At 41.5% G+C, this 24,171-nt stretch overlaps 1 protein-coding gene and 1 long non-coding RNA gene across 10 annotated transcripts in view; one reads left to right on the top strand and one right to left on the bottom strand.

Annotated features, from left to right (window-relative positions):
- PAK1 (p21 (RAC1) activated kinase 1) overlaps window positions 1-24,171 on the bottom strand; it is a 211,878-nt gene that overhangs the window by 49,903 nt on the left and 137,804 nt on the right. For all 6 annotated transcript variants that reach the window (XM_056794933.1, XM_056794934.1, XM_056794932.1 and 3 more), the window contains 4 exons: window positions 23,012-23,159; window positions 13,110-13,147; window positions 11,688-11,804; window positions 3,087-3,264 (listed from right to left, as the gene is read on the bottom strand). In XM_056794933.1, coding sequence (XP_056650911.1) covers window positions 3,087-3,264; window positions 11,688-11,804; window positions 13,110-13,147; window positions 23,012-23,159 — 481 coding nt within the window. The remainder of the gene's footprint in view (window positions 1-3,086; window positions 3,265-11,687; window positions 11,805-13,109; window positions 13,148-23,011; window positions 23,160-24,171) is intronic.
- On the top strand, window positions 3,899-17,535 carry LOC103106589 (uncharacterized). 4 transcript variants are annotated; one of them, XR_008911425.1, is made up of 4 exons: window positions 3,899-5,472; window positions 6,116-6,320; window positions 8,277-8,982; window positions 10,059-10,314. It is a non-coding gene; the product is annotated as an uncharacterized LOC103106589 (long non-coding RNA). The 4 variants fall into 4 exon arrangements; XR_466258.3 differs by lacking the exon at window positions 10,059-10,314 and adding an exon at window positions 16,588-17,535 and having other exon boundaries at window positions 3,899-6,320; XR_008911426.1 differs by lacking the exon at window positions 10,059-10,314 and adding an exon at window positions 11,649-12,329 and having other exon boundaries at window positions 3,899-6,320.

The raw sequence follows: 24,171 nt of genomic DNA, 5'->3' as shown, positions 1-24,171 counted from the left end.
AGAGCCAGCTACCTCCCACTCAGAAGCCACAGTGGACAATGGTGATAGAGAATAGCAGAGGTTCCCAAATGCAGTCCAAACCAGATCAAAACATAAGTGGGTAATACTGTACAAATATTAAACAAATATATATAAAACTGCAATAGGACACAGGCAATGGTAGTAACACCTGGTTTTCAAAGTCAAAGCCTGTGGTTTAGTGACCCCCATTTCTATTAGAGTTTGGCACCCCTGATCTAGGGAGTCTGCAATCTTAAAACCCTGGTGTAAGACCCCAACGCTTCCATGAAGCCTGTCCTGATTGAGCACCACCACACTCAAACTCTCCCCTTTCTTGCTGCCTAGAAGACATTCTGTCTCCTATTTCCTGGTCTTTATATTGACTGTCCTCCATACCTGGAAGGCTCTCTCCCCTCACCACTACTTCTTAAGTTTCCTTGGCTCCCTTATAGACTCAGCTCAAATCCTTCTTTCTGGAAGAGGCTTTTCCGGTCTTCCCAGCTGCCTTTCCCTTTCAGATTTTTAATCTATTCTATATGTCTTATATACCCCTTGTTCCTGACATGTTGTCTCTCCCATTAGAATGTATGCTCCTTAAAGGCAGAGTCTGGTTTTGGTATTTCCTTCCTTGTATTCCCTAGAATAGTTAATGAATGCTGCGTTGACTGGCTGACTTACCTTGATCGGGTGCCACATTCAATTTGGGGCACCAAACTTTATGGACACACGTACTGCTCTCTTATCTCTTTTCCCACCCCAGGATAGACTGTTAAGCACCTTGAAAGCCATCAGGGGTCTGTCTACCTTAGCTTTGTGTATCTACTCGTTTAAAACCCAGAGCTACAGAGTTAATCCCTTTAATCTGCAGGACCCCTCCTGGAGGAAAAAGCCCACAAACATTGCCCCGGCTACAGATTCTCAGTCTTAGGTCTGAGCTGATTGCTCCCATTAACCTAGAGACAGACTACTGCATTTAAAGACATCTAGAAAAGAAGAATTGCATATTCATAGCTCTGCTGCATCCCAGGTAAATAAGCAGAATATGTCCCCCTAAACTATATTCCTCTAGACCAGCGGTTCTCAACCTCTCAATTTGTAGCAAAGAGAATACATAATGCATATCAGGTATTTACATTCTGAATCATAACTGTAGCAAAATTACAGTTTTGAAGTAGCCACCAAAATAATTTGTTGGTTTGGGGTCACCGCAACATGAGGAACTGTATTGTGGGGTCCCGGCATTAGAAAGGTGGAGAACTACTGCCTTAGAATAATGCCACACAAACTGTGCTTACAGCCAGCCACTGTTGTTCAGCCCTTAAACATCTCTGCCTGGCTTCTCTGGACCTCTTAGTCCTCTTTAAGGATCTTCCCTCCATCCTTTGAGGCTCAGCTTCCACTCTGCCTCCTCCCTGAAGTCTTCATCCCATCAGCCAGGGGAAAGATTTCTCCCAGCCTTTGCCCCAGAGGTTAGCTATGGCACATCCCCTGACTCCCATGCACGTGCCCTTTCCCAAGCATAGGCTGGAAGCCCCGACAGGGTAGGAACTGCTTCATCAAAAAGTTCAAGTCCTTCATGGCTGAGCACATGGGAGTCTAATGTGTTATTTTTTTTTTAATCCAAACTGAGTTTGATTCTTTCTACATTTTTCCAGGTGGCCCTCAGGGAGACGGGGAAAAGGTTTTGGCCTTTGATCGGATCTCTCTCCCCACCTCGTCCTTCCCAAGAATCTTGACAAGCTCTGATTCTCCTTAGTGTTCTCTTACATACTGTTTCTTACAATAGAATGGAAGTACCTTTAAAAGGCAGGAATTGGTTTTATAAAAAAGTTTTTGAATCCTCAACACCCAGTGACTGTACCCTTATACACAAGAGCCTCTGAAAAGCATTTACCTGGATTCAGTGGAAAATAGGTAATTTCTAAATTTATTAGCCAGGAAAAGCATAGCTAATTCCCCAAATATATGTTTAAATCACTGAGAAAGGCAATTATTTCTTCAGACAGCATGGTGACATGGTGAATTTTTTTTAATCTTCTGTCTTGCGATCAACACTAACAATCAGTTTCAAGGTAGAAGAGTGGCAAGAACTAGGCAATGGGTGTTAAGTGACTTGCCCTGAGGCCAGATTTGAACCCAGGACCTACTGTCTCTAGACTTGGCTCTCTATCCATGGAGTTATCTACCTTCCCCAGAGACATGGTAAATTAAGGATCTTGAACTGGAAATCAAGGTCCAGCTGACTAGCTTTGTGTTAGCAAGGAGAAAGTATAACTATTAGCTTGTGAATTGGCAACTGTATCGTAACTACATATTAATTAGCAAGAAGTTTACTAGCTGTGTATTAGTAAGAGGAAGGTATAGCTATTAGCCATGCAGCTATGGTCAAGACATTTTGCCTTATCTTGTGAGCCTCAGTTTCTTCATCTGTAAAATGGGGGGAAATATTTATACCACCAATCTCGCAAGGCTATTGAGAGGATAGCATTTAGTAAGGCTTCATGTGGTGTGAAAGGAATACATATTATTAGATTCCCACCTCAGAAAACATGTCTAGTCCCTTCTTGACATGTTCTGGTTTAGGGGAACCACATGGAGCATAGAATAAAGCCAAAAGGTCCAGCCTACCTGGGGCCCAGAATTTAATCTCATTTAGCAGGAATTGTGAATGCTGGAAATTCCTTAAAAGCAGAGCTGCTTTTTTTAAGCCTTTCTTTGTATCCCCCAGCAATTATCTGACATACAGTAAGTGCTTAATAAGTAGTTGACTAACCAACTGCATTTGAAAGAAGGAAGTCTATATATGTGGTTATTTGTGTCATAATAATAGCTAACATTTATATAGGGTTTTGGAGCTTTTAAAGTGCTCTTACAAAGAGCAATCTACATATTATATATACATAATATGTAGAATATATATATGCACATATATACACATAAAATATCATTAGATCCTCATAACAACCCTGTGGGTGGCTGGTGTCATTATTCCCATTTTACAGATGAGGCTGACAGCTATGTAAGCCAGTAAAAGTGTTGGAGGCTGGACTTAAGCACATCTTCCCACATCCAGGTCCAGCACTTACTTAATTTCTCCAAGATCTCTTCATCTGACATTTTGGGTTTCTTCTTCTGCTTCTCGGCATTGCGGGTCAGGGTGTCTGGAGGGGTAGTGTTGTTATTCTCAGTGGGGGAGATCGGAGACGTGGCCACATCGCGGGTTGGTGTGACAGGAATGGGGTCGATCACTGACCGTGTGTACACCTGGATGGCAGGGAAACCAGAATGGGGTCAGTTTTCTTGAGCAAAGAAAAAGCTTGGGGGGCCAGTCCTCAGACCCAAGATCTTGGCTGGGGCTGAACTAAATCTGATAAACTCAATTCATAGCACCCTATCTGTTCCAACACATTCTCTTTTTAAAATAAATGAGTTCTCTTTTCTGTTTTATTTTTAGAGAGTTTTATTGGGGGAGGGGGGATGTTTTACATCATAATCCTTTCCCATCCCCTTCATTTAGCAACTTCCTTTGCCAAGGCAAGCACTTTCCACACAGTGAACAAAGGAGAGAGAAAGGCGGAAATTAATACTATAAGACCAAAAAGAGAGAAGGGAAGGAGAAGAATCCAAAACTTCTACATTTCAGAAACCAGAACAAGGTGATGCCTCATGGCACCAAGTCCCTGAACATGAGATCAGTAGTCGCTTTTGAAGCCCTGTCTTTGATTTCTTCGGGAAAGGAGAGGAATGTGGTGCTGTAGAAGCTTTATTGAGGGTGCCTTACCCACCCTTTGGAGGGGCAAGAGGGATCACGTCCAGAGACCCTGCCCCAAATCTCTACATGGGAGCAGAACATCGGGGCAGAAATCAGGGGACCACTCTGCCACTGTCTAGCCCTGGCCAAGTCAAATTACCTCAACGAGCTTCAGTTTTCTCCCCTGTAAAATGAGAGGGTTGGACCTAGATGATCTCTAAGGTATCTTCGAACTCGTAACATTCTATGTTCTAAGTTCCCTTTCAATTCTAACACTGCACGTTTTAAGGTTCCTTCTGGCTCCTACATTCTAAGCTTTATGTTTTAAGCTCCAAGCATCCAAGGAGAGCATTCTATACAAAATTAAATCAGAGAGAGTGGTGGCAACGGCAATTCTGATCTTGGCCCACTAAGTCTCTTCCAAAGCTCAGCTCTCTTCTTAATCTATCTCCTTACTCCCACATGAGATTTCAGTCTCCTTTCGTTGGAAGAAGAAGAACCCTTAAGTCTAGGATATGAGATGCCAGCAGGCACTCGTTGCTTGTCCTCAAATGTTACCATCTGACTTTCAGGCATCACCAGGATATATCTCAAGCTCCTGACTCTTCTGTGTGTGCGAAGACTTCCCAAATATCTCTAACCCACATAAGGCATTGTGGCAGAGTGGAAAAATCCATGGATTTGGAGTAAGAAGGCCAAGATTCAAAATCCTGACTTGCCACTTTTGACCTGTGTGAGCTTAGGCAAGTTCCTTCCTTTCTCTTTATTATCTAGAAATTGAGTTGGACTAGATACTAATAATACTAATAACAGCCAAGATTTATACAGCACTCACTACGTGCTAGGTACTATGCTAAATGTTTTACAATTATTATCTCATTTGATTCTCACAAAAACCCTGGGGAGTAGATGTTATCATCCCCATTTTACAGATGAAGAAATGGATGCAAATAGAGGTTAAGTGACTTGCCCAGGGTCACCCAGTTAGTATCTGGGGCTTGATTTGAAATCAGGTCACCCTAATATATGCATAACCCAGTGGAACTGCTTGTCAACTCTAGGAGGGGGGGAATAAAGAGGGGAGGGAGACAACATGAATCATGGAAAAAATTTTAAAAGAAAATCAAAAATTAAAAAAGAAACAAGAAACAAGGAAAGTAATCAGGTCACCTTGACTCCAAACTCAGCTCCCTTTCCATTGTGCTGCCCAGCTACCATAGATGAACCCCTCCAGGTCCAATGTTATATTACTAATCGTTCTTTCTAAGAGGCTAAGGGATGCGGAGTGCTAGACCTAGAATCAGACAGACCCAAAGAATGAGATCACAATGGAGCCTTGAAAAAAACAAGGTGTTGATTTCTGAAATTCACTTTTCTGAAGATTCTCTATTAGCTCTACTCTGAAGGGCCCGCAAAGAAATCAGACACTGCATGAGGTTCCCTATAGAAAGGCACAGGGCCTTGGGCATCAGAAGGCCTGGGTTTAAGTGCAGTTTTGTCCATTGTTACCTATCTGGCATTAAGCAAGTCACTTTCCCTAATGACAACAATGACCATATCTACAAGGCCTACAAGGTTTGTTTCTTCATAGTAATGCATGATGTAGGAAGCAAGGATACCATCCCCCTTTGACCAAGGCTCTTTGGGGATGAACTTTCCTCTCTGTCCACTGTGCCACCTGGCTGCCAGGAGAAGCCCTTGGAATCTGAAAAGGATTATGGGTATATCCGACACTGATTTGGCATGAGGATGAAGAGATAGTCACTTGCTGACAGATGGGAATCTTTGACTAGAACCATATCTCTGTGGCACCATGGATCCTACTCTTTCCCATTTCCATTGATACACTAAGTTCCTTTCTTTGAAATCTTGGGGCTACCTTCCTGGGTCCAGCTTTTGGAATCCAGAGCAAAGCTTGGGTGCCACTTCCTCCAAGAAATCTTTCCTAATTCTCTCTCCCTTCTCAAACTGCACACAATCTCTTCCAATTACAAGTACTTTGTGTTGCTTGGATTTTATTTGTGTCCATGTTTTATCTGTACCTCCACCCCCTACCAAGAGAATGTAGGCTCCACCAAGGGAGGGATGGTTTCATTTTCTATCTCTGAATATACATATTATAATCCATCCACAAGGGTTTATTCAGTTATCTGAACGGAAGCATACACTTGGCTCACAGACACAATTCCTTCTTTTATACCTCTTTTCTCAGGTTTGAAAATCTTCAGGTGATGGCAGTATCTGAGCCATGGAATGCCACAGCCAGAAAAAACCAGAGATCAGTTAGTCCAACCCCCTCACTTTACAGAGGAAGCTTTTAATTAACACGAGATAACATGGAATTAACTTCTTTTATTTTGGCAGCCAACACTGTGATGTCAGAGCTAAAAGAGCTAAAGTGAGCCTCAGAGGCTGCAAAGGAGAGAAGACTAGCACCCACCCACAGGCCAGGAGGTGATGGGCTCACTCCTCTGCCATGGCCAGATCCTATCCTAGAGCTCTAGATCTGAATCCAATTCTAGGGTGACATTTTTGAGGAAAGGCTGACCCACAAAAATAGGAAAACCAGGTAATGGGAATAAGAGACTTGTGCCATATGAAGAATGGCTAAAATGGGATGTTTAGACTGGAAAAAAAAAACACCAAGATTTAGGAGGGATGTAATCATTGTTATCAAATGGCCCAAGGGCAGTTCAGTTTACCTAGGAGAGGGAACCACCTCATTCCTATGACACCCAAAGGGCAAAATTGTGGATAGATTAAGATGTCATCTCTGTTCCCAGAAAACAGAAAGGAAGAGGTGGTTTCAAGTGGTAGTGACTTCCCCATCATTAAGAGAGGTTATAGTAGATGGCCAGGGATATTGTAGAAGAAATTCCTAGACTAGGCAAAGGGTTATTATACTAGGTAATCACTACATTTCCTACTCTGTGCTCCAGCTTTCATAGAGTAGTGTAACAAGTGAATCACTTTAAAAGACTGATATATATTAATTTAAGGTTGCCAAGGAATCAGCTATGTAATTCCTAAATGAAAAACTCAAGTCAGCCGTCAGCCTTTTTTGGAGTTTAATTACAATAGGAGTAAGAAGGGAATTAGAGATAGAGAGAGAGAAAAAGGGAGAGAAGGGAATAGGGCTTAAATACCCCTTCTGTTTAGGCTGGGCCAAAAGGCCCAAGCCCTTAGATAGCTGGGGCAAAGAAAAGAGATCAGTCCCTATTACTCACGTGTCCAAAATGGAGAAACAGTCTCAGAGGCCCCCACCTTCAGTTTCCTTCCAAGCAAGCCTTCTCAGAGCCCACACGAAACACACCGACCAAAACCTCAACCACCTCCTGAGTCTTCAGACCCCCTATCTTTAAGGAAACCCTCCAAGTTGCCTCCCCTCAGTCCTCACATCTACCAATCACTGTCCATCAATTTCCCTGTCAATGGAGGCTCTAGCTTAACCCAGGACCGCCCAGAGGTTTCTGGCTTTTGCACATGTCTGTTGAAGGTCATATTTTCAAATGATTAAATCTTTGCTCCTTTGCTACAGCCCTTTCTAAATCCTGTTAACTTGAGTATGGTAGAGATTGGAATAATTAAATTTTGATCTAGGCTGCAGCCCTTACTCAATCCTATTAGGACTGAATAGGGTGGAGATTTATTCCAAGTATCTCCATTGTATCAATTCTAAAATCAATCAAGACTCAAAGAAATTCCTGTTCTATGCTTAAGCATAGGTCAAAGTCCTTTCCATTGTTCAGCAAAGGGTTTCTGTCCTAAAGTAATCTGAAGAAGGGAAGAGAAGGAACCTCCCATGCCAATGGGGTTCCCATTCCAATAGACTATCAGTAAGAAATTTTCCAAGTATGAAATATCCCAATGGTGAAATTTCCAACATTTATAAGTCTAAGGAAATTTGAGGTTTACAGTAGGGAAGTGACTTGTTCAAGGTTACATACATAATAAGCCAATGGCAATATCAAGGCTGAGCCCCCAAGTCTCCCCACTCCTAATTCACAAATACTTTCTCCTATATTCAGATGCCTAAATCATTTTCTTGTTTGCATCTCATGACTGTGTGTATTTTCTAGTATTTGGGGGAAATTAACATTATAGTATAACTTACAGGACTTTTTAAGACTGTTCATTATTTATTTTATAGGAAAAGAAAAGAGTAAATGGTGTCATTTGGTTCTGTACACCTTTTTTATTAATAAGTTACAGTATCAATAAATTTTTTAACTTTTCAAAAAATTTATATGTATACATATAAACACATACATATGTATGTGTGTGTATATATATATTAATATATATATAAAATGCCCTTGCCTTCTGTCTTAGAATAAATATTGTATATTGGTTTCAAGGCAGAAGAGCAGTAAGGGCTAGGCAATGGGGGTTAAGTGACTTGCCCAGGGTCACATAGCTAGAAAGTGTCTGAGGCTAGATTTGAATTTGGGATTAGTTTCTATAAATAGGAATAGTGAAGAAGGAATAAGGCACCCTTCCTGATAATGATTCCTCATTTTCTCAGGCATCCACATCACATTCTGACATCAAATTTAAGGATTGGACCGCCCCAAGATATTTGTGTAGTACCAAGATCCTGAATTTCTGTGATTCTACACTGAGACAAAGAGAAAAAGTCCCAAATGTCATACCCATGAGTGAATGGCAGAGCCTAGTCTAGACTTCAGGACTCCAGGCTCCCTGGCCAATAGAATTGGGGCTGCCACAGCTGAAAGCCCTAGAGGTCTCAAAAGGAAGGCTAAAGAGGAGCTGCTGATATTGAGCACATGAAGAGTTTAATGGTGGATAAGAGCTACTGTGGTTATAAATCCCCCAGGATGCCATCCATCATGCTCCATGGTTTCACATGCCCAGTGCTGCTAATTTCAAGCACATTTTGCAGAACTGTGATTACCCATTTCCCAAGAGAAGATGAGAATGACTCATTTCAGCCTAAAACTAAATAGTGTTGGCAGTACTTAAGAGAACATTGGTGGAAGGAAGGCTGGAGACCCATGGGAGAGGGCAGGGCAGGTATAAATGAAAAGTCCTTCCAGCTTTATCTCCTACCATTTCCCTACAAATACTCTTCATCACAGCAGCCAAACTCAAGTCCATGACCATTGGAAGGGGAAGAGGCCTGAGAGATCCTTCTAGGTCAGTTCTCTGACATTTACAGATGAGAAAAACGAAAGCCAGTGGATGGGATGGGCTTGCTCAAGACCACACAGGTAACAAGTAGCATAAATAAGCATTTAAACCCTCATATTCGGACTACAATAATAATAATGCTGCTGATGATGATCATCATCATGGTAGTAAAAACAGCATTTATTATATATCATGTGTTAAAGTTTGCAAAGCACTTTAAATATGTTATCTCTTTGATCCTCACAACAATCCAGGAAGGTAGGTCCTGTCATCATCCCCACTTTAGAGATGAGAAAACTGAGGCTTGAGAGAGGATAAGTGGCTTAATAGGGTTATTCAGCTAAGTGTATAAGGCAGGATTCTAACTCAGGTCTTCTTGACTCCAAGTCTAGTACCTTATCTACTATGCTACCTGGCTAGTCAGGAAGTCCTTTATTTAGAAAACAAACAAACAACTGGCCTCAGTTTCCTCATCCATAAAGTGGTGGTGATAATAAAAGAACCTATTTCATAGAGTTGTTTTGAAGATCAAATGAGAGAATATCTGTTTGGTGCTTGCAAGTGTTTTCCAAACAGATCAGTCCTATGCTTGAACTGCTATTCCAGCTCAATGTGGCTTTTATTTACAGGCGCTAACATCTGGAGAGTAACTGTTTCATTTTGGGGGGAATACTGTTACTATTTATTGGAAATAAAATTCACCTTCCTAATAAAAATTGTATATTCTCAAAAGGAACAAGAAAGAGGAAAAAAACACTATATTAATGTTAACTATTATTATTACAAAATCTTCCCATTATATCATGAAATTTGCTATTCCTTCATCATCTTCTGCCCTCTCTTCCTTTCTTGTATTTGGTCAGACTTACTCCTCCACAAAACCTCCCATTCCTATCTCAGCTTTGTGAAATTCTTCCCTTCTTTCAAGACAATGCAAATCCCAACTTCCTCCATGAAGCCCTCCTTGATTCCCTCTCCCCATCCCACCATGACCTCTGCTCAAGCTTTTCCTGACACTTTCTCTGGGCCTCTCCCCCTTAACACATTCTGATTTCTGTTGTAGTTGGTTATGTTATTACTGTGTCTTATCTTCAGAGTATAACAGGGACCTTGAGAGCAAGGAACATGAAGTAATTTCTCTTTCTGACTTTCCCAGGCTTGAATGCATCTTACCCTCAGCAGTATTCAATAAATACTTCTTGGGAATCGGTTGAAAATTTTGGTGACTTTCTACAGGCAGTTAGGCAGCACAGGGACCAGAGCAATGGACCAGTAGTCAGGAGGACTTGAATTTAAACTCAGCCTCAAATATTTACTAGCTATGTGAAGCCGCTTAATCTCTGCCTGCCTCAGTTTCCTCAAATGTTAAATGGGGATAACAATAGCACTTACCTTCTAGGGTTGTTGTGAGGATCAAATAAGGTAATAATTGTAAAATGCTTAGCACAGTGCCTGGCACAGAGTAAATGCTATATAAAATTTAGCTATTATTATTATTTTTTTATTATTATTAGCAGCTACGTGGCATAGTAAATAGAGCACTGGGCTTAGAATCAGAAAAATTCATCTTCATGAGTTCGAATCTGGCCTTAGACACTTCTTAGCTATGTGATCTTGGGCAACTTTACCCTATTTGCCTCAGTTTCCTCATTTGTTAAGTGAGTTGGAGAAGGAAATGACAGATCACTCCAGTATCTCTGTCAAAAAACCCCAAATGGGGCCACAAAAAGTCAGATGCTATTGAACAACAAATTATTATTATTTCTTCTTTATGAAGATGATGATGTAAGATTTCTATTGAATGTATCTTCTCTCATGACATGAGAATATGGAAAATATGTATAACTTGAAAGCACAGGTATAACCTATATCAGACTATTCACCTCCTGGCGGGGAAGAAAATTTGAATTTCAAAATGTCAAAAAAAAAACCATCAAAATTTTTTTCTAGATGTAACTGAAAAAAGAAAAACCAAAAAAGATGACAATGATAATGTTAATGGATGATTTTAGAGATCAGTTGAAATAATTGGATAATATCTCTCTAGTTACAAAGTACAAATCCTCTCCCCCTACCTTGTGAGAAGAGATAATATGAGCATTATTACCTCCATTTTACAGATAAAGAAATTGAGGTTTAGGAGTCCAACCGCTGATGAAATCTGTATTTTTTCACTCATTTTTAAAGAATTTTAGCTATAAGAATAAAGATAAGGATAAGTATAGGGATAAGACAGGAGATTTCACTGGTAGAGGAAACTCAAATTTCTCTACTAATGCAGGTCAGCACCATCTCTACAATTTATACTCTTAAAATTTACCTAGGGGGCAGCTGGGTGGTTCAGTGAATTGAGAGCCAGGCCCAGAGATGGGAGGTCCTGGGTTCAAATCTCATCTCAGACACTTCCCAGCTTTGTGACCCTGGGCAAGTCACTTAACCCCTATTGCCTAGCCCTTAACACTCTTCTGTCTTGGAACTTCCAAGACAGAAGGTAAGGGTTAAAAAAAATGACCTAGAACACAGGGAGGGTTAAGTGACTTCAGGGTCACACAGGCCAGTTCGTATCAGAGGTAGGATCTGACCCTACACATTCCACATTTTGAGGTCAGTTCTCTGTCCACATGCCACAGAATGGATATATGTATCAGCTGCAAAAACCAACAGTGTCTCCCAGGAAGTCCCTAGCCTTTGGGTGCCTGAGGGCACCGTCTCTCCCCTTCAATATTCTCCCTCCCCTCATTCACAGGACAGCAGAAGGGCTGGGTCCAGACCCTCAAGAACTCACGGATTTTGTGTGCTCGGGTCGAGGCGCTATGACCGGAGGAGGAGCGGCGTCATCCTCATCGTCTTCATCCTCTGACACTGGAGGGACCGCAGGCGTCTCGGACACACTCTTCACATTCTGTGTGAGAAGCAAACCCAAGATCAGCCCCACTCTGTGGGGATAAGACTTAGCCCGGGGAGGGGGACCCAACCATTCGCCTATAGACTCAAAAAGCCAGAGGCTAACCCTTCCCAAGGATTGCCTGCCCGGGCCAATGTTCCCACCTTTGGGGGAGCCAAGCGTCTCATCTCATCAATGACTAGGCCAAGCAGGAGGCTCTCCCTCCTCCTTCCACGTGGCAGACTTAGACACACTCCATTTCCTTCAAGCAATCCTGCTCACATGGCCTGACTTTGGGCAAAGGACATCAGGACAGACACCTTGCTGCTTCACAGAACAGGCAAACAGGGTAAAGTGACTTGCCCAGGGTCATACATCTAGGAAGTGTCTGAGACCAGATTTGAACTAAGGGAAGATGAGTCTTCCAGATTCGAGGCCTGCCACTCTATCCACTGCATCATCTATCTCCCTCCTGGAATTAATTAAATGTCTGCCTGGGACACATTTAGTTTATGTTAAATTTAATAAATGTTTGTTCCCTTCCCCCCTTCTCCCTTTCTTTCCCTTCAAAAAAGAGTAGATATAGATCTATATCCATAGATATCAACATCTATATCCAGATAAATAGATAAGACACAGAAAGTGAGAGGGATTCGGGGCTATATCAAAAGGTCAAAAGAGTGGAATTGGCACAGCCTGACCTGGACAGCCTACCTGTTTTGTTAGGTACTGAAGTGCTCCCAGTATGGGATTTTGCTGAGTTGGTACCATCCTATCTGCCATATGGCACTAAATAACCTCAATCCACTTTCCTAAACACATGGCAAGGCTACCTGTTTTCAAAGTCACAGAAAGTCAGAGATAGAAGAAGACTTGGAACAAAGAAGTCAGAGCTGGGAAAAAACCCTTAAAAACAAATATTAATAGGTCTAAAGGACCTTAGACCATAATATCAGAGCTAGAACTGCTCTTAGAACATAGAATTAGACCTGGAAAGGAGGTCCAAACTGGAAAAGACCACAGTAGTCACAGAATCCAGTCCTCTTAGTGTACAGATAGGGAAATAACCGTCTGGGTCACAGAGTAAGGAGAAAGTTTACTTATCAAATGAATGGCAGATCCAAGGCTAGAACCCAGTTCGCACAGACTACATTCACCTCTTCCCACCATCTTCAGTGTCCTCATCCCCCCAGGTCCTTCTTTAAACTCTGCTCTATTCCCTATTATAACCATCTACCAGTTTGAAGAGATCAAAACCCCTCATGAATGAATGAAATTTCCCATACCCAGTACCTAGTTTTAAAATGGGAAACAAAGGCTTACCAAAGTGTTGGATGAATTGTAATCTTCTGTCGACTTATCTGTAAGGAAAGAAAGCCAATAGGAGACTTAGACATTATTAGACCACCAGAAAGGCACATTACCCCCATCAAAATTCTGAGGGGCCAAATGGGCCAATTGTAATAAGCACTGTTGCTGTTTGTCCTTAATTTTGGAGAGGTCCAATGACATCATGAGGATTGTGTCCTGACTTATATATGAGTTGGATTTAAGTGAGGCAGAGTGAAGCAAATCTCACCCAACTCTCACCAGTGACTCCAAAAAAAAAATAAAGTTAACAGTAATAACTTACACATGTGTATTATACTTGAAAGTTTACAAAGTATTTTCTTTGTGATACTCGTGTATCATATATACTTATGTCGCCTTGATACATTTATCAGGTGAGAACATACCTCAGATGAACTGGGTGTAAACTGGGTGTGAACAATGTCTGGACTCTTGGATGCTACAGGAAATCTGTTTGGATTGGTGGATGGAGTTAGTCACACCCTCTGGGATTTGAATCAGAGATTCAAGCAAGCAATGAGTCAGGAGAGAGTATTTCAGTCAACAGCTTGATAAAGGATCACTTGGGGGAGGAGGGAACCTTGCCTCCTCCCCTAAAGAAACCAAGAAGATTTTGGATTTCCCATCCCATCATCAAAGTCCTAGCAGGGTACTTAAAATAAGGGATGGCAGTTTCTGTATCTGGAGCCAGGAACAAATTATGATGTAGATTTAAAGCTCCACAAAAAGCCCCAAAGGAAAAAACCACTTATCTCATGCCTAAGGAAAACTTCATCATCCATCAAGGATGTTGAAGGAAGAAACTCTCAAGAAGGGAAGAAAAGACTTCCAGGATCTCTGAATTATCTCTTTACCACATATCTCTAAGCTTGAACCCATTTTTCCCTGGACTCTCAATGTGCTGATGAGAAAATGTTTCACAGACTTCTGGGGAATGTTTTGTATTAATTGCTCCTCTTTACAACCCAAGTAAATACTCCTTTCCAAATACTGTCTGTCTGACTAATTGACATCAGCTGATAATCCTGGAAGGGGGAACTCACTAGCACCAATACTCAACAAACAACTCCCCAATCCCTCAAGAAGACCCCCTAGAACTCATGGTGGCCAGATCTGAGAACCCAAACTGCCAATGTGTACAGAGATTGGGAGAGTAAATCCAGAGACTATATACAGTAGATAAATGGTACAAGTATTATATTCTCCTTTATATAAATGAGAAAAGATCATTAAGCTAGTGTTATGTAAGCTCCAGAATTCTAATTCAATTCTTTTGACTCTTAACATTCTTTCCAATGAATCATACTGTCAAAGACCTCTTGGTCCCAGAGGACTGTTTCCTTCACCTGCTAGCAAATACTGAAATGATCTGTCTGAGTATTGGGAAAATTGTCCCAGAATTTTTTTTAGAGTCAAAAGAACAATTTCAGAAGGAAATATGGTGACAGAACAAGGACATAAGTTCCTGGCTTATGTCAACCCATCCTCCCTCCCCAAGACTTCAGTGATGAGTCGTGACCCAGTCTGATTAGCCACCCTTGGAATCAGTCTCTCCACATCCGTGTCTTCTCCCCAGGGATGGAAGGGATGAAGCTTACAAGCCTCGTTATTCTAAGATTGGAGCAGGGCCATTCATCATGTCCTGTCCAATTACTGGCAAAAATGAGTGTCATTGTTCTCCCCAAGGCTCTGCACCGTGGGCAGCCCAGCACAGACCACTTCGTCTTCTAATCAGGGCATTTTGGCCCTTTCTCTGCCACTTACTGATACCTGTGCCATTTTCCTTCTCTAAGCCTCAGTTTCCACTCCTGCAAAATTGGGATAATACTTGGCTATGGTGGAAAGAACACTGGATTTGGAATCTAAGGTTCTGGTTTTGAATCCTGACTCTTACTACCTGGTTGACCTTGGAATGGTCATTCCCCTGAGCCTTACGTGTTTCATCTTTAAAAGAACAAGCTTGGACTTCCCCACCTCAATTCCTATGATCCTATGAATTTGCATTCTTCCTATTGTGAGGAAAGAATTAGGTAAGCTTAAAAGCACTACAGAAATGTAAGTTATTAACATCATCATGAGACCCTCTCCCAGGAATGAATCATTATTTATACCAAGAGGATTATGTTTAGCAGCAAGGCAGGATAAGGTAAAGAACCCTAGACTAGGAGTCAGGTGCAGCATGATGGAGAATGGATAGTGTGCTGCCCTTGGGGTCAGAAAAAATTGGGTTCTGGCATTGCCTCTGACACTAACTAGTTGTGTGACTAGAGGTAGATCTTTTACATTTTCTGAACCTCGGTATCCTCATCTATAAAGTGAAGATGAATAATAGTTGTAGTACCTATCTCATGTGGCTGTTATGGCAATTCAATGAGATAATTTATGTAAAATGCTTTAGTAAGGAATGAAATGCTCTAGAAATAGGAGTTATTGTTATTATGAGCTTTGTTCTGCTACAGAGTCTGGTGACTTTGAGTAAATCAAGTCCCTGAACCTTAATTTCTTGGGCAAGGCAATGGGGGTGAAGTGGCTTGCCCAGCATCACACTGCTAGGAAATGTCTGGAACCTAGAATCTCTGATCTATGGGCCTATCTCTGTGTCCACTGAGTCACCTAGCTGCCCCCATCAATTTGCTAACAGGTAAACGAAGACAAAAATCTTGTCTATGAAATTCATAGGTCATTCTGAGGATCCAGTCCACCAATAAAATGAGAATAACAGATGGGAAAGTGATGAACAAATGTCAGGGATTTTCATTCCTACTGGGAGTAGGGGGTGGGTAGCAAGAACATGATTCAGCTCAAAAAAGTCCTGGACATTTGGGATTCAGAACCTGACTTTTATTCCTTATTTTGCAAAACCACTCCATTTCAACAGTATGGAATCTCAGATCCCACGAACAGCTGTGAGTTATTTAGAGGGTGCACAGCAGTGGGAGGAGGCAGACAGTCAGGATGCTTGGGTTCTATTCCCAAGTATGTCATTTAATCACTGACTTTAACTATGACATTCCTCTCTGGGCCTCTATTTCCCTTTCTGTGAGATGAGGAGGGGTTGGACCAAAAAAACCCTAAACCTCCAAGGTCCCTTCCTGTTCGAACACTCTTAGGATTCATCTAAATCCCAGGCATGAAGGATTTGAGAAGGGACGCTTTGTACTGATATGATCAGAAAGCAGGAAGTCTAAACTAAACATTTTCCAACTCTTAGCACTTTCCTCATTCATAAGTTAAACCCACAGGACCCCAAAGCCCCAATTCCTTTCATAAGAAAATCTAGTTCCAAGCTACTTCTTTCCACAATGAAGCAAGAATCTATGAAGCAGTGAGTACATCAATACAAACAGTAAGCCAGTCCATTATTTTTTTCAAATGGTATCCTTCTGTGGTCAACCATACCTTACAGAACACACTTCTACATTTACATTCAATGTGCTCTTTTTTCTTTCAGAAGACACAGCTCAACCACTCCAGGATAATGGGTCAGCCTACACAATATAGCCCAAAGCTGTACTCTCCCTCCTTGGATCAACAGCCTCAGAGTGGGAAAGAAACTGGTGCCCTCCCCAGGAATATTGGCAAGGTTGCTACTCCCGGGCTCCACAGATCAACTGCTCCCCTCTCTGATTATGGGGATACTAGGATTGGCCAAGCATGTCCTTGGTCAAATAGGGTCTGTAGAGCCAGAGCTGAGAATCCTAGGAACCTTCCTAAAGAAGCATAGCCTGTCTGGGGGCACCTTCCATGGAATAGGAGCTGGTGGTGGCTCCATCATCCCAGGTTTCATTTGCTAGCTGCCTAATCAAAACCTAGCCTCTTCCCATCTCTCAGAATCTCAATTTCATTATCAACAAAATGGGGAAAACATTTGCGCTAATAACTTGCCAGGGTCATTGTGAGGAAAGTACTTGGTTAAACCTTCAAACTATATAGAAATATGAGTTGTTATTAACCTACCATCTGTGCATTTTTCTTTGACCTGGAAGAGCCTGAACCAGCCCAGCTCACCACAGGGAATGTCATTAAGCATGGACTTCCCAATTATATTTATCAAAGCACAGTCAGTTGGCCATCATATTTGTCCCTGCAGCAAGAGCCCATTTAGGGCTGGGTTTTTTCCCAGAGAAGCTGGCATCTCAAAGGCACCTTAGAGAAAACAGAACAAGATCTACTCAAGAAAGGAGAGTCCCAAGGAGATAATGAATGAGCTCTCGAGTGGATCCCTTCCAACTCTAAGCCACCATAGTTCCCTGGTACACTTAGCAATGAGTTAAGAAAGAATGTCACAAGGGAAGAGAACTGATATAAGGCTCAACTTCTTCTTTAGTTAAGATCTGTGTGACTTTTGTGTGCATTATTTTACCACTCTTCTGCCTCAGTTTCCTTGTCTGTCATATGGACAAGTACAGGATAATAACTGCCCTACCCAATTCACTTGAAGTATGAAATAATAACAAATCCTTACTTGTATAAAGTGCTTTTGGCAGCTGAATGGTGCAATAGATAAAGCACCTGAATTCAAATTCAGCCTCAGGCACTTATAACTTTGTGTGGCCCTGGGCAAATCAGGTATACCTATTTGCCTCAGTCTCCTCATTTGTCCAATGAGCTAGAGAAGGAAATGGCAAACCACTCCAGTGTCCTTGCCAAGAAAACCCCAAATGGGATCACAAAGAGTTAGATCTGACTGAAAGGACTGAATCAATAGCCTTGGGAGGTAAAATATCCCCTCATTATCCCCAGTTTAGAGATGAGGAAACTGAGACTGAAAGAGAACTGCCCAGGGTCAAACAGAGAGTAAGTAGTAGAGCAGGGACTTAAATCTACATTTTCTCATATCCTAATTCAGGGTTCTTTCTACTACAAGGCACTATCCCTGCCAACTCCTCCTCCCCCAAAGAATAAAGTATTTGAAAGCACTCTGAAACATGCCTACAAACTTCTACAACTTCCAGGTATCAGAATAGTTTGTCAGTTTCCCCTTGTTGTTAGAATACCTCCTCCTGTGCTTCTAAGCACACATGAAAAACTTTGCTTATCAGACATCTTTTCAGGAAATGTGCTGGACCCTTCAGAATAATGATTCAAGTTTTATTTAAAAGCAAATTATTTCTGCTCTAAAATTCGAAGATCAGATCCCACTAATACTCCCTCACTGGCTGACCAGAGCAAAGCCATCCCAATTACAGAGTTCTCAGCTATAAAATGAAGGGATTAGAATCCAACAGGACATCTAAAATCTCTTGAACTGTATAATGTCTCAGGTCACTTTAATGCTTCACTGAGTTGTGGAGATGATCACGGGTCCTCAAGCTAAGATGGTGAAGCTCAAGCTAGCTGGGGAGTCTTTAGTTATGATCCTAGAAATAAAATATGTCCATTATCCCAGAGCAAGCTTAAACTGAGGGAGGCTTATCACCAGAGGACTGAATCCTGGGTGATGCTCTTGGCCACGGTTATGCACAAAGACTAACAGTGACAGGGGATCTAAACTTGGGATCCTTAGACTTCTTATATCTTGACAACTCTGGTTTCTTTTAAATCCTTACCTTCTGTCTTAGGATCAATAATAAATAGTAATTTCAAGGAAGGAGACTGGTAAGGGCTAGACAATTGGATTTAGGTAACTCGACCAGGGTCACACAACTATAAAGTCTCTGAGGTTAAATTTGAACCCAGGACCACCACCACCATCTCTAGATCTAGTTCTCTATCCACTGAGCCATCTAGCTGTCCTAACAACTGTATTTCAATATAATCAATTTCACTTACAATCCTATGGATTTTATTTTACACATTTACAAGCATTGTTCTGAGAAGGAGGCCATACACTTAAGACTGCCAAAGGGATCTGTAACTGCATCTCCGCCCCCCCCCCCCAATAAAAGGCTTCAAACTCCTGGACTCAAAGCCTGGATGGATTACAATCTGCACAGGTTATAGCACATCTTTAAAATACTAAAGTATATGCCAAAGGGTCTAGAACCCAGACGTTCCGGGGAAGAAGTCCTTACAGATACCTCCAAATAATGAATATGCATTTATTAAGTACCTAAGAGATACCAGGTCAAATTAAATAGATTGAGATAGCTATGGCTATAAATATGTGTCTGTGACAAACAGAATTTGTATGCAATGCCTCTCACAAGAATTTGTTGAGAAGAATAATATTTCTAAAGCCCAAAGCTTTGGGAATGTTATTTGACAACTAAGTGAAGAATGGACTAGAAAAGGGGAAAGACGTAAGTTAGGGTAAAATAAGGAAACTAATACAATGGTCCAAGAGAAGTAATGCGAGACTAAATAAGGGTAGTGGTCATATGAGTGGAAAGAAAGGAATAAATATAGAATGGACAAGATTTGGCAAATGGCAGCCTCTTCACACTAGCCTTCAGCAGATTACTGCATCTTCAGTCTCTATCCTTAACCATTCCAACCTTCTACCTCAGAGGATGAGGTAGTACCCCATTTTTCTTTGTTGACCACTATGCCCTCCAACTGTTCCCCTGTGCTCACCTCTTCCAATGATGAGGCTTTGCCACATCAATCCAGTCCTCTTCCTCTTACCTTAAAAAGTCTCCCTCTCGCATGGTCCATTTTATTCTATGCTTATATAGATGACTTTGCATGTTCTCTCCCCAATTAGACTATGAGGTCCATGAGGGCAGAGCCTGTTTTTTCTTTCTTTGCATTGCTTAGCAGAGCATATAGTAAACATTAATAAAGGCTTGCAGATAGCCATAAATGTGCTCAGGTCTCTTCAATCCTCCTTTTAAAAAGCTTCTCTAGACTGCCTGCCTCCTGTCGGAAGCTCTCATTCTGTCTCTCTCTTCCCTATGATTGCTATAAAGTCTACATTTATTGTTTACGCTTTCTAGCCATCTACTGACTCCTCAAACCTTTGTAATTTAGACTTGTCTCTCCCAACAACTGAAGGTTCCCTCTCCAGAATTACCAATGACTTCTGAATCACCAAATCTCCTGGCTTCTCTCAGTTCTAATTCTACTTGACATCTCTTCTGGTAGGAGACTGCACTTCTTCTTTCTAGATGTCTAAAATTCTCTCCCTCCTCATTTCTCTGGCTTTCTTCAAATCCCAGCTAAAAATCCCACCTGCAAGAAGACTTTCCCAGTCCCCCTCAATACTAGAGTTTTTCCTCAGTTGGTTATGTCCAAGTTGCCCTGCATTTATCTTGTATGTACATAATTGTTTGCATGCTATCCTCCCTATTAGATTGCAAGCTCCTTGAGGGCAGGGGTTATCTTTTGCCTTTTTGTATTCCCAGCACTTAGCATGGTGCCTGGCATATAGGAGGATCTTAATAAATGTTCACCAATGGCTTGCTTTTGCTTCTATTTACAACCCCATTATGTAACACAGTGCCTAGAATATAACCTTTTAATAAATGCTTGTTGACTTAACTTGACTTCATATTCTCTCCTCCCTTTGTCTTCTGGGACACAGTTATCTCCCCATTCCTCCCCCTTTGTCAAGTCTTTACTTTTTGGCCTCTCTTCAATAATTTATGCTCATCTTTCTGACCCCAAAGTACTGGCATCCCCCAAGGCTGTGTTCTTAGCCTTTTCCTCCTTTCTCTCTTCTCAGTCCCTGGACAATCTACAACATTCCCATCCCCTCAAGGTACTTTTCTATATCTGTCCTCCTTTTCACATTCAATTATCATCTCTAGTTACCTCCTGGACATCCTCCACCTGGATTTCCTGCCAACACCTTAAAACCAAAATGTTCCAGGCAGAATACATCCTCCCCTCTGTACCTGTCCTTCTTGTCCTTTCTTTTCAGAGCAACCCCATCTTTCCCATCCTCAGGTTTGAAAACCTTGGAGTTAACTTGGGTAACTTCTTTTCCTCGCCCTCTACTTATCCAATCCAGTCCTGTCAAACCTTAATTACATTTCTTGTATCTGGCTCTTCCATTCCACTCCAGTGGCTGCCATACCACTGGGGGGCATACTTCTCCCCTTGCCTTCCACTCTCATTGGTCTCCTTCCTCCAGCCCTGGTCTATCCCAGAATCCATCAGGATCATCACCCCCCATCACCAGCAGAGGTACTCTTCCCTCCTGACCTTCTCCTCCTTCTTTTCCCAATCTGTGCTGCCCAGAGACCACATTTAAAGCTCGATACCTCACATGGCATGAATGATATCAGAATAGTCAATTTTATTCCTTCTAGTGATATGGAGGACCTTATCAAGCTTTATAATCTGTCCAACTTTCACACCCTGCAGATTACTGGCATCTGACTAACTGATGCAATCTAAGGATCCCTTGATTTTGCCAGCTACCTCACTGCTGGATTTTTAGGGTTTATGGCCCACTCCATCCTCCCTGGAGCTGAACTTTTTTATTTGTTAATATGCTGTCTCCTTCAGAGAAAGCTATAACAATGGTGGCATCTATTTCTCTTTTTCACTCTTCCCTCCATCAAGGAAATGTTTCAGAAAAGGAAAATAAATTGTACTGGGGGGGGAGGAGATATGTTGTCTCTTTCAATTAGAGGGTAACCTCCTTTGTATGTGTATGCCCAGCATTGAATATAGTGCTTGGAATATGGTAAGCAATTTAAATAAATTATCCCCCCCTTAATTCAGCATGATTCATACCCTAATCACCCCTTATTCTGATCTAATGTGATTTAAATGATCTCTCCCTGACTTTAACTTCTCTTTTCTCAAAGCCAACCTTCACACAACCACCAAAAAAAATCTTCAAAATGTTCAGAAATGATTACATTACAACAAAAAAAGTAAAAAATTGTAATAGTTCTGGTGCACTCCATTTCTTATAGCAGAGTCGTCAAACATCAAGGTCTGCAAAACTTCTGAATGAGGCTAAACCAGATTAAAACATAATCAGGAGGCAGCCAGCTAGTACAGTGGCTAAAACGCCAGGCCTGGAATCAGAAGGACCTGGGTACAAATATGGCCCCAGACACTTCCTAGCTGTATGACCCTGAGCAAGTCACTTAACCCCAGCTGCCTAACCTTTAATTCTATTCTGCCTTAGAATCAATACTTAGTATAAGATAGAAAGTGTTTTTTAAAAATGTAACTAGGAAATGTTTAACAACATAAATAAAACTATAATACAACATAGATAATGTTTACTTGTGGTTATCTAAGTCAATATGTAGCCAGTAGTATCAAATATAAACTCTTCTTCCAAGTATTTAAAATTTTCCACCACCTAGAAAGTCCAACCTACTTTTCCAGGCTTCTCACACTCTATGTTCTTTTCAAACAGAGCGACTCACTGTGATTGTCTCCTGCCTTACCTGTCTCCATGCATTTGAGCTACCTATCACCTTATCTGGAGTGCCTTCTCTAGACATCTCGACATCTCATCTCAGCCCAGATCAGGTACCAACTCCCTTACGGACCCTTCTCTAAAGAAGGGATGGAAAGCATCTCTCTCAACGTATACACTCGTTTCCCTTAAGCCTATCACATTCTACCTTGGATCACACTTTTTTGAGGCTAGGTCTCATCCCTTCAACTAAACTGTAAGATCCTTGAGGGCACGAACTGTGTCATTTTCCATCTTTATTATCTCTCCCACCTGGCACAGAACAGGTGTCTAAATAAAGTACTGCTGAAATAAATTAATTTGGATGCTATCTTATATGTGTAAGATCTGTGTTTTCACTACCTCCTGGTGCCCTGGGCAACTCTGCCAAGAGAAAGTGGATGGACAGAGAGAATTTCATCATCTGGGAATTCCCCACCACAATGAAATAGAAGGTCTAGTCTCTGTATGCAACAAAGTTAGCCAGTGATGGGCACACAAGTAATGTTTAGTCATTATGGCAGAAGAATGGCTTGATACACATGTCGGCACACACACCTGCACCTACCTGTAAAACTCATATACTTTTGGCTGTTGGAGGTTTTCTTGGAGTTGTAGAATTCCAACACATCGAGCACAGCCTGGGGATTTTTCTTCTGCTCGGATTTGGTGATGTTGGAAGTCTGTAGCAAGCGGGCCCACTGTTCTGGCATCCCCTATAAGAGATGATGGCAAGATTTGTTCATTTAGTTTAACAGTACATTTTGGGTACAAGAGAGGGGTCTTTGGGGCAGGAGAAGGAATTCATTGGTAAGAGGACAGTGGCATTTTAACATTTGTTTATTTATTTTTAAGGCCCTTACCTTCCATCTTAGAATTAATTAGAATTAGTACTTAGAATTAATACTGTGTATTGGCAGAAGAGTGGGAAGGGCTAGACAATGGGAGTTAAGTGGCTTGCCCAGGGTTACATAGCTAGGAATCCATTTTGAATTCAGGACCTCCTGTCTTTAGTCCTGGCTGTCAATCCATTGAGCCAGCATTTTTTTTTAAGAATATAAAATAATTTTTTTTCTTTTTTTGATCTCATTTGATACAAGAACTCTGAAAGGCAGTGCTATTATCACCACTGTTTTACAGATGAGGAAATTGAGGCACACAGAAGTTAAGTAACTTGCCTAGGGGTCACACAGTTGGTAAGTACCTCAGGCTGGATTTGAACTCATTTTTCCCTGATGCCAGGCCCAGCCTTCTATCCACTTTGCTATCTAATTGAGCACTACCATTCTACCTAACTTACCAGAATCATCATATCTATTAAAAGTCTAATGAGGAAAGAACTTTGTGAACCATATAATGTAGCGAAGAAAAGAGTATTGGCGTCAGTCCCAGTCAAATCTGGGTTCAAATCCCAGCTCTGAATCTTATTACTTTTTGTGACCTTGGACAAGTCATATAATCTTTCTGGGTCTTCAGTTCCTAATAACTGAAATTAAGAATCTGGACAAGATAATCTCTAGAGCTCTAGAGCATCCTATGATACATCCTCATCCAGAACCTAAGTTCATTCCCTGCCTAGAAGTGGGAGAATAATGGCCACTTCTGGGGGTGTAGAAAGAACTATTGTTCACATACAAATTATGACCAATGACCCTTATGGGGTCCATTCTAAGGTTATTCTAGGTTTCTAGGTTCCCACCATTCTCTGCTATGGCTCTGGGTCCTGCT

The sequence above is a fragment of the Monodelphis domestica genome, chromosome 4, assembly GCF_027887165.1.
Source record: "Monodelphis domestica isolate mMonDom1 chromosome 4, mMonDom1.pri, whole genome shotgun sequence".
In the NCBI taxonomy this organism is placed as follows: domain Eukaryota; kingdom Metazoa; phylum Chordata; class Mammalia; order Didelphimorphia; family Didelphidae; genus Monodelphis; species Monodelphis domestica.
This window is presented reverse-complemented; position numbering and strand designations above follow the sequence as displayed.